This window comes from Oncorhynchus masou, chromosome 23 (assembly GCF_036934945.1).
Source record: "Oncorhynchus masou masou isolate Uvic2021 chromosome 23, UVic_Omas_1.1, whole genome shotgun sequence".
Lineage (NCBI taxonomy): Eukaryota > Metazoa > Chordata > Actinopteri > Salmoniformes > Salmonidae > Oncorhynchus > Oncorhynchus masou.
In genome coordinates this window covers 49,120,727-49,135,010 of record NC_088234.1, presented here as the reverse complement: position 1 = coordinate 49,135,010, position 14,284 = coordinate 49,120,727, and the positions used below count along the sequence as shown (strand labels likewise).

General features: G+C 45.2%; 2 protein-coding genes across 9 annotated transcripts in view; both read right to left on the bottom strand.

The window, feature by feature from the left end:
- The window catches only part of rasgrp3 (RAS guanyl releasing protein 3 (calcium and DAG-regulated)), a 52,706-nt gene extending 49,295 nt beyond the window's left edge, over positions 1-3,411 (bottom strand). For all 3 annotated transcript variants that reach the window (XM_064932372.1, XM_064932371.1, XM_064932374.1), the window contains exon 1: positions 3,188-3,411. The gene's annotated coding sequence lies outside the window, so the exon portion shown is untranslated. The remainder of the gene's footprint in view (positions 1-3,187) is intronic.
- Positions 3,412-6,183: 2,772 nt separating this feature from the next.
- The window catches only part of LOC135510979 (latent-transforming growth factor beta-binding protein 1-like), a 140,665-nt gene continuing 132,564 nt past the window's right edge, over positions 6,184-14,284 (bottom strand). For all 6 annotated transcript variants that reach the window (XM_064932367.1, XM_064932363.1, XM_064932365.1 and 3 more), the window contains one exon: positions 6,184-7,414. In XM_064932367.1, coding sequence (XP_064788439.1) covers positions 7,236-7,414 — 179 coding nt within the window. In that variant the 3' untranslated portion in view covers positions 6,184-7,235. The remainder of the gene's footprint in view (positions 7,415-14,284) is intronic.

Sequence of the window (14,284 nt, the reverse complement as noted above, 5' to 3'; positions counted from 1 at the left end):
GCCAAGGGAAGCCAGCCTTCCCCAAATATTTGACCAATAAATAAATTAACATTTAAAATAATTTATCTTTCCTCTCTGTCTTTTCATAATTTTCCATTAATTTGCAAGTGGCTGAATCTCACCGGATAAATTACCCAAGTGAGGGAAACAGCACGCCTGTCTCATATATCATGTATCCCCCCCCCCCATTTTCTGAAAAATTTGTCTGTTTCCGGTCTGCTTGTTTTGATGTACTGCACAAGCTAGCTTGCTAAATGTTCCCTTTCCTAAGCCATGGATAGACATGGGGGTATGGACTTGTGGTTTTGACTTAATTCTCTGTACAGGCCAATCATTATATAATGCTGTAAATCATAAATGAATATGTGGTGCCACTGGCCTGAGACGAATAAAATTGAATATTTATCCTAGATGTAGCCTAATAGGCTCACATTAACTAGCTAGCTATCTGAACTGGTTCATTGTTGCCCATGCGAAGAACTCAGGCTAACAAGCATTTTAGCTAGGTAGCCTATGACAACAAAAACTAAAAGTATGACAGAGCTATAGACCGTTTTGCTAACATGAAAAAGAGGAGGATGGCATTGGTGTAGGGTGTATGGTGTTTCCTTGCGCATGCACCAACACATCAGTGCCATGGACAGCCACATTGATAGGAATACATTTTTTGGGTATCTTTAAGTTTGTTTTCAGTGTATTAAACTAAGCATATATATATATATATAGCGCTGTTGATTTGATTTTTAAATGTTTAAGTTTAAATGGTGCTGGAATAGCGGATTTATTGTATATCACGGTGGCGTATGAACGAATGGGTTACAAAGCAAACAATGCGATTATCACAACCTAAGTTGTAACATGGCTTTTTTACTGGTTTGGCTTGCTCAGTGATTTTACCCATGCACCGCTACTGATTGTTACCATAACCAAATGCGCTGTAGAAAATTGTTCTGTAGGCCTACGCAACTTACTGATTGGGTATTCAATCATTCAGATTTTATGTTGATGTTTCAGGTTCAACATAAATACTGATCAAATCAAAATCTAATTTTATTTGTCACATACACATGGTTAGCAGATATTAATGCGAGTGTAGCGAAATGCTTGTGCTTCTAGTTCCGACCATGCAGTAACATCTAACAAGTAATCGAACCTAACAATTTCACAACAACTACCTGATACACACAAGTGTAAAGGAATGAATTAGAATATGTGCATAAAAATGCATGAATGAGCGATGGCTGAACGGCATAGGCAAGATGCAGTAGAGGGAATAGAGTACAGAATGTACATATGAGATGAGTAATGTAGCGTATGTAAACATTATATAAAGTGGCATTGTTTATAGTGGCTAGTGATACATTTATTACATAGATTTTTTCATTATTAAAGTGGCTAGAGAGTCAGTATGTTGGCAGTAGCCACTCAATGTTAGTGACGGCTGTTTAACAGTCTGATGGCCTTGAGATAGAAGCTGTTTTTCAGTCTCTGGGTCCCCGCTTTGATGCACGGAGCAGTTGACATACCAGGCGGTGATACGACAACTGCTCCGCCCACAACCGTAAGGCTCTCCAGAGGGTAGTGAGGTCTGCACAACGCATCACCGGGGGCAAACTACCCGCCCTCCAGGACACCTACACCACCCGATGTCACAGGAAGGCCAAAAAGTTCATCAAGGACAACAACCACCTGAGCCACTGCCTGTTCACCCCGTTATCATCCAGAATGCTTTAAACAGTCAGTGTATTTGGTCATTTTTACATGAATAGGGTCATTTCATAAAGGACATCAATCCTTTTTTCGAGATGCGCATGGTCGCAATCAGAGAGAGAAAGTGTAATGGCATCTTTTTGTAGGCACCAACTCCGCCATGGTTCACTGGACAAAGCCTATGAGGAAAATGAATGCAGGTTTTTGGATAAACGCATAAAGGCTTCAAAATAAACACATAAAGGCTTCAAAATTCATAAAGGTCATGTTAACTGACTGCTATCATCTCAGAACAAAATGTATAAGATATTTTAAGCCTGTGTTAACCTCAGACCACATTTTCACAGTTTATTCCAAAACCCTATTCTTTCACCATTCATTTTCCCGTAGGGATGGCTGAACGAACCAGAGGTAACTCATTTCCAGGTTTTAGGACTACAAGCTGGTCAGGACCGGAAAAGCGCTCCATAAAATTCCAAACGTCTAAACCATTTGCTTTTGAGACAGGGGTCAAATCAAAAGTTGCATTATATTAATTGGCTAAATGTCATGCTAATTTCAAAAGATAAATATTTACAGTACTAGGACAACAACAAAAAAAGTATCTGCAAAAATGACAAGTTAATCAGTAGGTGGTGGTGATTTCAGTTAAAAGGTGGGTGAACAAAAAGCATAAATTGCCCCCCACCCTAATCTGATAGTGAGGTGGTAGACGCTCAGCCTTCCCTATGGCTCAGCTCAGGTGCCTACTCACACCACTGACATTGACACACAAATACACACACAAATGGAAAATTAATGCGTTCATACAAAACAAGTGCATTGAATTGTAACGAATAGCATCAAATCATTCCCCTAATCAAACTAAATCGCTCAAATTGTTTCAAACTAAAACATATCGTTCCTATATCGGAGCCCATGTATCTAGTTGCGTATCGAATCGTTCATGAAAGGAGAGATGCACATCCCTACTGTATAAGCATCCTCTATGTTGATTACACAAGGACAGCTTGTGTGCTAGATGTGTGAGCATCATTACTGCAACTAAGTTGCCTCACCCCCCCAAAACCCCCAAATGTACTTTTAATAAATGAAATTCCTTTCATAAATCTCAATGCGTGATGACAGGCTGTCAGGGAGCCACTCCTGTGTGATGTCATCTGTCACGCTCCAAACACACACCACGGGAATGCTGACACAGTGCCCAGCTAGATTTACTGTCTTCAGGACAGATGGATAGACACACACACGCACACACACACACACACACACATATAGTACATCACATTCTACTCTCACTCAAACAATCATCCTCCAATAACAGCACAGCGCACTCCTGTCTCATCAACATTCAGGTGAAAAGAGATTTGTCGATGTGCATATGCCCAGTTGTACAGTACGACAGACACAGTGGTGATGTGATAGTCTCCAGTCTCAGTTGAACAGCTGAATTTGCTGATTAGCATATTGCTCTTACCTCTTGTCTCTTCTTCAGTATCGTTTCCTCTCAGTGTTAGTCTCAGCGGGACAGGAGTAGTTGCGTACCGACTCTGGTCATGCTGCGGGGAACTGTCCACTCATGCTTAGACAACACTGTGTGCTGTGCGGGGCTCTCTGACCGAGCGAACGGCTCTCACTCCCAGCTGCTCTGGAGAGGCTCAACAAAAACATCACGCCTGAAGAGAGAGGGGAGAGGAGCATGTGACCACAGCAGTCTGTGTGCCTGCCCTCTCCCTCTAGCCTCTGAGCCCTCTCTTGCACACTATTTTTGCTCTCTCTCTCTCACACACACACACACACACACACACACACACACACACACACACACACACACACACACACACACACACACAATCTCTCCTCTCGCTCTCTTTCTTACAATCAGTGCTCTCTCCTGCTTTCCCTCAGAACTCCCCTCTCTGGGGCTGGTGCAACTATGTCTCCTCTAATGTAATTTGAAGCTATGTGAAGCAGTTCTGGCTGCAAGAGTAGAGTTTTATCAGCCAATAAAACAATTCCTCCATACATGCACGTACGCATGCTCACACAAGTATATTTTTCAAACGCACACACACGCCTGCCAAGCACTCGTCCCTTCATCGCAAATCTGCTTGAAAATCACATGTGGTATGGATTTAAGACAAATCCTGTGTGGAAAAAGAGGGTCTGTTCTGTTCAAATAGGAGCTGTATAAATCAAAAGAGATACTGTACTTCTCTCCCTTACCATGCCCTGGTACAGCACCGGAGAGACAGGTGGAGAACAGGTGTACAGTCCAGACAAGGGGCACATTCCTCTGCCCAGGCGATGCCGACACCTGCCAGATCTTACAACGCCTGGATAGGTATTTTACTTATCAGGAAACCACATCATATGTTATAGCAATCTGTGACACAGTTGACGACGTGGCACGCAACCATTGGTTGTCTGAGCAGGGGAAGGCAACCAAGACCTGTCTACTGCGGGTGGTTCTCAGAGCTAACGAGCATAACCCTGATACAGAAGAGAGCTGTATGTGATAGTCTTGCCCTACAGGTCAGTGGCTAACACGGTGCAATTTGACCAAAGAGAAGGGTTCCACTGCAACATATCAAAACCAATAACAAGCATACAAACAGGGTGGCAGGTAGCCTATTGGTTAACAGTTTTGAGCCAGTATCAAGAAAGTCTCTGTTTGGAATCCCTCCGCCGACGAGATCAAAAAAAATATGCCGATGTGCCCTTGAGCAAGGCACTTAACTCTAATTGCTCCTGTAAGTCGCTCTGGATATGAGCATCTGCTAAATGACAACACATTTAAACATGAGAAAATGATTAAACATATTTATGTAGGCAAACAGCTGTCTCTTACACTGAGTCTTAACATGAGGAGGAGGTAAGGTTGCTTTCATCAAGACTACAATGCTACTACTTAAATGTAGTATATGTACTACTTGGTCCAACTTATCCCTCTGACATGGCTCTTCTCTTCACTCGTTCTTTAGCAGACTGCCCAGTGAGACATGACTTAGGGGACTAGAAAGCTGGACTTTTGACCTTGGAGTGGCTAGTTAAAGTCAGCCCTGACCATTGGCTGAGCCAATCTTGGTCCTGACACCAGAAAAGATCCCAAACCCACAAGAGAAACCAAGCCCTCCAAAACCACGTGGGCTTAGCAACATAGGACTTGATGCCACATAGATAAAGGGCTTGGTGACTGAAAAAACATAGAATTTGCATGCTATTGGAGAACACATCTGAATAAGCATTAAACACACAATATTCTTAGTGGTATTCTACAGTGGTCATGGTAGAAGTCAGAATACTCTCACTGTTGCAGTTATACATGTTATACAGGGTGGGATTCCGATGTGATCGAGAGGCAAATTGGAAAATGGCCCATCTTTTCCAAATGACTTAAAAAGGGGGAATTATTGGTTGCCACCCAGGTCGCTCTCTTTTGTTCGGTAGAAAGTATGGTCAAGCCTGACACTGGAGGTGCTAAGCTGAGTTTAATGCCGTTTGAGTCCCTCGTCAAAGGTTTCTGCTGGCACCTTGTCACTGTGGGAAAAGCCCCATCTGGGTGACACTGGGTAGCTAGCCAGCCAGGAGGGCAACAGTAGCACTAAACATGTATTACCTAACTGGCTGTGGTGTCCTTTACTCTGCCATTCAGATGCTATTGGTTAGATCAGATCCATAATCACAAACACACAGGTCCACAATGACCAGATGCAACAACTGAGCTTTTGTCATGTCGCTGTTGGCCTATATTAAGAACAGCAGCAGGAAAATAAAATGATTAGTCAAGGCTTCTACGATGTGTTGACATCAGAGGTGTTGTGGCGCTATCACTGTCTGTGTCAATGGAAAAAATGACAGAGGGGACACTGGAAAATAGGGCAATAGGGAGGGTGGGGGTGAGAGGCATGTGTTGAGATCAAGATCTGTGAGCAACAAGAATGCAACAGCAGCGAGGTCATTGGTAGTTGAGGCCACTCATGCTTCTCTTCTATTTTGCTCTGATTAGAGAAGGGTCTTGACACCATAATGTCAGGCCAATTCATATTCTATATGATGCAGAAAACAGGGAGGAGCAAACATCACCTCTGACCTAGGTATTTCTCTACTGATCAACCAGTTGATGTTAAGTGAAGTGTGGTCTCACCCTGAGCCTGAGTCTGAGGGTTATATAGAGTGACTATAATAATGAACATTAACAATATGAATATAATACGAATTTACAATATGCAAAGACTAGTATTGGAAAGGTATGGTAGAACATGTCTTGTTAGTATGTATCCACAGTTAATTAGTAACCACAGTTGTGAAGTCGTAAAGACCACCCATTTCTTTTGTGCACATTGTAGTCGAGCTTATCTAATCGGGCATGTGTCATATGTCACGACTATATGATTCTTCTAGGTACAGCTATTGTGCACAATGTAAATAGGTCTTTGTCACTTCTAATAATAAAGGCCATCACATACCAGCCAGTATAAATATCACCATTTGTGATTTATTACCAGGGGTTTAATATACATAGTAATATGAATATTCATACAAGAGCTATTTTTCATGTACAAATTACAAATACATAAAGTGGTTTCTCAACTCTTCTGTTTAAATGTACAAACTTTCTCCCACGGCTGTCCCATAGCAGCTTTGCAACCTGGCAAGACTTTTACACATTGCAGTAAAATGATGAAAAATATTTCATTAAAGTATGAAAAAAAATTAAGCAAAACTTCATTTAATTTTTGTTCAAAGAAATAAAACAATATCTCAAGAAAATAAATGGAAGAGTAGGGAATATGACTGCTCCACAGGGCAGGCAAGAGAATAAAACCAAACAAATCCAAAAATAAAACAAAAAAAATAAAAACCTGCTATTGTCCAATGTCCCAGACACAGAAGTAGTTTTGTGTTTGCATTTATAATTAATACAAAAAATGCCTAGAAAAAAAGCTTATTCCAAAGAATTTACATGAACAACATTCTATTACAGTAATGTGCATACTGCATGTTTGTGTGAAGCCACAGAGCAAAGATCAGATGGCTGTCCATCCATGGCCAGGCAAGCAGTCCTCCGCAGTCACCGTACAAGGAGGAGGAAGAGAAGGGCTAGAAAGAAGAGGGAGAACGGGGAAAACGAAAGGATGGCTGGCCTCTTCACTCAATTAAATATCCACACACAAGGCATTTTGGACTGGGTAGAAAATAAAACGTTATCCCCCAGTAGGAGTTCATAGGGTTTGTCATTACATTAGGAGAGCGAATGCTCCTCTAGCGCGCATAAACTCCTTTTAATATAAAAAAATAAAACGGACAAAAATCAGACAAAACAAACATACATTTTATACAATGCTGTGTTTTTCCGCCGCACACAGGCACCACATAGTAGGTTAAATTGGATCTTTATCTCAAGTAAATTATTTTTGTTGTTTTATTTAGTGTGTTTTTATACAGTGCAGAGTATATGGGCTTGGATTAAATAAGTGTATTTTTTTGTATGTTTTGTGTTTCCCTCTAGTGGCTGTGGGGGCTCACTCCCTCTCTGTGGCCACTGCTGCCTCCCCCTGTTCCCTGGCCACACAGTAGTTAGGCCGCTCAGAGGGGGTGTATCCCGGCAGGCACACACACTTGTAGGATCCTTGCGTGTTGATACATTTGGAGTTCTTGCAGAGGGACATCCGGTTGTTGAGCTCAGAACACTCATTCACATCTGTGTAAAAGAGAGGAGGGGAATCATGTTAGCAGTCTACATACACTACCATGAGAAACAGAGGCCTCAAAAGTCCTCAACTGGCAGCTTCATTAAATAGTCCCCTGCAAAACACCAGTCTCAACGTCAACAGTGAAGAGGCGACTCCGGGATGCTGGCCTTCTAGGCAGAGTTCCTCTGTCCAGAGCCTGTGTTCATTTGCCATTCTTAATCTTTTCTTTTTATTGGTCAGTCTGAGATATTACTTTTTCTTTGCAACTCTGCCTAGAAGGCCAGCATCCCGGAGTCACGTCTTCGAATGTTGATGTTGAGACTGGTGTTTTGCGTGTACTATTTAATGAAGCTGCCAGTTGAGGACTTGTGAGGCGTCTGTTTCTCAAACCAGACACTAATGTACTTGTCCTCTTGCTCAGTTGTGCACCGGGGCCTTCCAAATCAAATCAAATTTTATTTGTCACATACACATGGTTAGCAGATGTTAATGCGAGTGTAGCGAAATGCTTGTGCTTCAAGTTCCGACAATGCAGTAATAACCAACAAGTAATCTAACTAACAATTCCTAAACTACTGTCTTATACACAGTGTCCACTCCTCTTTCTATTCTGGTTAGAGCCAGTTTGCGCTGTTCTTTGAAGGGAGTAGTACACAGAGTTGTACGAGATATTCAGTTTCTTGACAATTTCTCACATGGAATAGCCTTCTTTTCTCAGAACAAGAATAGACTGACGAGTTTCAGAAGAAAGTAGTTTGTTTCTGGCGATTTTGAGCCTGTAATCGAACCCACAAATGCTGATGATCCAGATACTCAACAAGTCTAAAGAAGGCCAGTTGTATTGCTTCTTTAATCAGGACAACAGTTTTCAACTGTGCAAACACAATTGCAAAAGGGTTTTCTTATGATCAATTAGCCTTTTAAAATGATAAACTTGGATTAGCTAACAATGTGCCATTGGAACACAGGAGTGATGGTTGCTGATAATGTGCCTCTGTACGCCTATGTAGATATTCCATAAAGAATCTGCCATTTCCAGCTATAATACTCATTTACAATATTATCTGTAAGTGCTGTTATTGTGAAGTGGAAATGTCTAGGAGCAACAATGGCTCAGCCGCAAAATGGTAGGCCACACAAGCTCACAGAACAGGACCGCCGAGTGCTGAAACGCGTAAAAATAATCTGTAACACCCACTACCGAGTTGCAAACTGCCTCTGGAAGACATGAACTGTGTGTTGGGAGCTTCATGCAATGGGTTTCCATGGCCGAGCAGCCGCACACAAGTCTATGATCACCAATTGTCGGCTAGAGTGGTGTAAAGCTCACCGCCATTGGACTGGAGCAATGGAAACTCGTTCCCCCGAGTGATGAATCACCCTTCACCATCTGGCAAACCGACGGATGCCAGGAAAACGCTACCTGCCCCAATGCATAGTGCCAACCGTAAAGTTTGGTGGAGGAGGAATAATGGTGTGGGGCGGTTTTTCATGGTTCGGGCTAGGCTCCTTAGTTCCAGTGAAGGGAAATTTTAACACCACAGCATACAATGACATTCTTGACGATTCTGGGCTTCCAACTTTGTGGCAACAGTTTGGAGAAGGCCCTTTCCTGTTTCAGCATGACACACAATGCCCTGTGCACAAAGCAAGGTCCATACAGAAATGGTTTGTCGAGATCGGTGTGGAAGAACTTGACTGGCCTGCACAGAGCCATGACCTCAACCCCATCGAACACCTTTGGGATGAACTGGAACGTTGACTGTGAGCCTGACCTAATCACCTAACATCAGTGCCCAACCTCAATTTTTTATTTATTTTTTATTTCACCTTTATTTAACCAGGTAGGCTAGTTGAGAACAAGTTCTCATTTACAACTGCGACCTGGCCAAGATAAAGCATAGCAGTGTGAACAGACAACACAGAGTTACACATGGAGTAAACAATTAACAAGTCAATAACACAGTAGAAAAAAAGGGGAGTCTATATACAATGTGTGCAAAAGGCATGAGGAGGTAGGCGAATAATTACAATATTGCAGATTAACACTGGATTGATAAATGATCATGTACAGATAGAGATATTGGTGTGCAAAAGAGCAGAAAAGTAAATAAATAAAAACTGTGGGGATGAGGTAGGTGAAAATGGGTGGGCTATTTACCAATAGATTATGTACAGCTGCAGCGATCGGTTAGCTGCTCAGATAGCTGATGTTTGAAGTTGGTGAGGGAGATAAAGGTCTCCAACTTCAGCGATTTTTGCAATTCGTTCTAGTCACAGGCAGCAGAGTACTGGAACGAAAGGCGGCCGAATGAGGTGTTGGCTTTAGGGATGATCAGTGAGATACACCTGCTGGAGCGCGTGCTACGGATGGGTGTTGCCATTGTGACCAGTGAACTGAGATAAGGCGGAGCTTTACCTAGCATGGCCTTGTAGACGACCTGGAGCCAGTGGGTCTTGCGACGAATATGTAGCGAGGGCCAGCCGACTAGAGCATACAAGTCGCAGTGGTGGGTAGTATAAGGTGCTTTAGTGACAAAACGGATGGCACTGTGATAAACTGCATCCAGTTTGCTGAGAAGAGTGTTGGAAGCAATTTTGTAGATGACATCGCCGAAGTCGAGGATCGGTAGGATAGTCAGTTTTACTAGGGTAAGCTTGGCAGCGTGATTGAAGGAGGCTTTGTTACGGAATAGAAAGCCGACTCTTGATTTGATTTTCGATTGGAGATGTTTGATATGGGTCTGGAAGGAGAGTTTGCAGTCTAGCCAGACACCTAGGTACTTATAGGTGTCCACATATTCAAGGTCGGAACCATCCAGTGTGGTGATGCTAGTCGGGCAAGCGGGTGCAGGCAGCGATCGGTTGAAAAGCATGCATTTGGTTTTACTAGCGTTTAAGAGCAGTTGGGGGCCACGGAAGGAGTGTTGTATGGCATTGAAGCTCGTTTGGAGGTTAGATAGCACAGTGTCCAATGACGGGCCGAAAGTATATAGAATGGTGTCGTCTGCGTAGAGGTGGATCAGGGAATCGCCCGCAGCAAGAGCAACATCATTGATATATACAGAGAAAAGAGTCGGCCCGAGAATTGAACCCTGTGGCACCCCCATAGAGACTGCCAGAGGACCGGACAGCATGCCCTCCGATTTGACACACTGAACTCTGTCTGTAAAGTAATTGGTGAACCAGGCAAGGCAGTCATCCGAAAAACCGAGGCTACTGAGTCTGCCGATAAGTGGTGATTGACAGAGTCGAAAGCCTTGGCAAGGTCGATGAAGACGGCTGCACAGTACTGTCTTTTATCGATGGCAATAATGCTCTTGTGGCTGAATTGTTATGTACTTGAGTGAAGACCCAAAAGCGGTTTTAACAGAAAACAGAGTTCTTTAATGAAAAACAGGAATGGCATAAATCCTCTTCCAATGTAGTCAATGGAACAAAAGAACGTTAGTATAATGCAGGATGCACCTGCCAGGCAGACTCCGACAGGATAGGACAAGGTGGAAGCAAACGGGACGACAGCTTGCTTCTGGCATCAAAAACACAAACAAGAATCAGACACTGAAAGTAGCAGGAACAGAGAGAGAAATAGAGACCTAATCAGAGGGGAAGAGAGAACAGGTGGGAAAGAGTGAATGAGCTAGTTAGGGGAGATGTAGAACAGCTGAAGAATGAGAGACAGAGAAGGTAACCTAAAAAGACCAGCAGAGAGAGACAGAGTGAAGAGAAAGGACAGGAACAGACATAACAAGACATGACAGTACCCCCCCCCACTCACCGAGCGCCTCCTGGCGCACTCGAGGAGGAAACCTGGCGGCAACGGAGGAAATCATCGATCAGCGAACGGTCCAGCACGTCCCGAGAGGGAACCCAACTCCTCTCCTCAGGACCGTACCCCTCCCAATCCACTAGGTACTGATGACCACGGCCCCGAGGGCGCATGTCCAAAATCTTACGAACCCTGTAGATGGGTGCGCCCTCGACAAGGATGGGGGGGGGAGGGACGAGTGGGGGCGCGAAGAACGGGCTTAACACAGGAGACATGGAAGACCGGGTGAACGCGACGAAGATAGCGTGGGAGAAGAAGTCGCACTGCGACAGGATTAATGACCTGAGAAATACGGAACGGACCAATGAACCGCGGGGCCAACTTGCGAGAAGCTGTCTTAAGGGGAAGGTTCTGAGTGGAGAGCCATACTCTCTGACCGCAACAATATCTAGGACTCTTGGTCCTACGCTTATTAGCGGCCCTCACAGTCTGCGTCCTATTACGGCAAAGTGCCGACCTGACCCCCTTCCAGGTGCGCTCGCAACGCTGGACAAAAGCCTGAGCGGAGGGAACGCAGGACTCGGCGAGCTGAGATGAGAACAGCGGAGGCTGGTACCCGAGGCTACTCTGAAAAGGAGATAGACCGGTAGCAGACGAGGGAAGCGAGTTGTGGGCGTACTCTGCCCAGGGGAGCTGTTCTGACCAAGACGCAGGGTTACGAAAAGAAAGACTGCGTAAAATGCGACCAACAGTCTGATTGGCCCGTTCGGCTTGACCGTTAGACTGGGGATGAAAGCCGGAAGAGAGACTGACGGAAGCCCCAATCAAACGGCAAAACTCCCTCCAAAATTGAGACGTGAACTGCGGGCCTCTGTCGGAAACGACGTCAGACGGAAGGCCATGAATTCGGAAAACATTCTCGATAATGATCTGAGCCGTCTCCTTAGCAGAAGGGAGCTTAGCGAGAGGAATGAAATGAGCCGCCTTAGAGAATCTATCGATAACCGTAAGAATAACTGTCTTCCCCGCTGATGAAGGCAGTCCGGTGATAAAATCTAAAGCGATGTGAGACCACGGTCGAGAGGGAATGGGAAGCGGTCTGAGACGGCCGGTAGGAGGAGAGTTCCCAGATTTAGTCTGCGCGCAGACCGAACAAGCGGCGACAAATCGACGCGCGTCACGTTCCCGAGTGGGCCACCAGAAACGCTGGCGAATGGAAGCGAGCGTACCCGAACGCCGGGGTGGCCGGCTAACTTGGCAGAGTGGGCCCACTGAAGAACGGCCGGACGAGTAGGAACGGGAACGAACAGAAGGTTCCTAGGACAAGCTCGCGGCGACGGAGTGTGAGCGAGTGCTTGCTTTACCTGCCTCTCAATTCCCCAGACAGTCAACCCGACGACACGCCCGTCAGGGAGAATCCCCTCGGGGTCGGTGGAGACCTCAGAAGAACTGAAGAGACGAGATAAAGCATCAGGCTTGGTGTTTTTGAGCCCGGACGATAAGAAATAACAAACTCGAAACGAGCGAAAAACAGAGCCCAACGAGCCTGACGCGCATTAAGTCGTTTGGCTGAACGGATGTACTCAAGGTTCCTATGGTCAGTCCAAACCACAAAAGGAACGGTCGCCCCCTCCAACCACTGTCGCCATTCGCCTAGGGCTAAGCGGATGGCGAGCAGTTCGCGATTACCAACATCATAGTTACGTTCTGACGGCGATAAACGATGAGAGAAAAACGCGCAAGGATGGACCTTGCCGTCAGAGAGAGCGCTGAGAAAGAATGGCTCCCACGCCCACCTCTGACGCGTCAACCTCAACAACAAACTGACTAGAGATGTCAGGTGTAACAAGAATAGGTGCGGATGTAAAACGATTCTTAAGAAGATCAAAAGCTCCCTGGGCGGAAACGGACCACTTAAAGCACGTCTTAACAGAAGTAAGGGCTGTGAGGGGAGCTGCCACCTGACCGAAATTACGGATGAAACGACGATAGAAATTAGCGAAGCCCAGAAAGCGCTGCAGCTCGACGCGTGACTTAGGAACGGGCCAATCAATGACAGCCTGGACCTTAGCGGGATCCATCTTAATGCCCTCAGCGGAAATAACGGAACCGAGAAAAGGGACAGAGGCGGCATGAAAAGTGCACTTCTCAGCCTTCACATAAAGACAGTTCTCCAAAAGGCGCTGGAGGACGCGTCGCACGTGCTGAACATGAATCGAGAGAGACGGTGAAAAAATCAGGATATCGTCCATGTAAACGAAAACAAAAATGTTCAGCATGTCTCTCAGGACGTCGTTAACTAGTGCCTGAAAGACAGCTGGAGCGTTAACGAGGCCGAAAGGAAGAACCCGGTATTCAAAGTGCCCTAACGGAGTGTTAAACGCCGTCTTCCACTCGTCCCCCTCCCTGATGCGCACGAGATGGTAGGCGTTACGAAGGTCCAATTTGGTGAAAAACCTGGCTCCCTGCAGGATCTCGAAGGCTGAAGACATAAGAGGAAGCGGATAAGATTCTTAACTGTTATGTCATTCAGCCCTCGATAATCCACGCATGGGCGCAGGGACCCGTCCTTCTTCTGAACAAAAAAAAACCCCGCTCCGGCGGGAGAGGAGGAGGAGACTATGGTACCGGCGTCGAGCGAAACCGACAAATAATCCTCGAGAGCCTTACGTTCGGGAGCCGACAGAGAGTATAATCTACCCCGGGGGGTAGTTCCCGGAAGGAGATCAATACTACAGTCATACGACCGGTGTGGAGGGAGAGAAGTGGCCTTGGAACGACTGAACACCGTGCGCAGATCGTGATACTCCTCCGGCACCCCTGTCAAATCGCCAGGCTCCTCCTGTGAAGAAGAGACAGAGGAAACAGGAGGGATAGCAGACATTAAACAGGTCACATGACAAGAAACATTCCAGGATAGGATAGTATTACTAGACCAATTAATAGAAGGGTTATGGCGCACTAGCCAGGGATGACCCAAAACAACAGGTGTAAAAGGTGAACGAAAAATTAAAAAAGAAATGGTTTCGCTATGATTACCAGAGACAGTGAGGGTTAAAGGCAGCGTCTCACGCTGAATCTTGGGGAGAGAACTACCATCTAAAGCGAA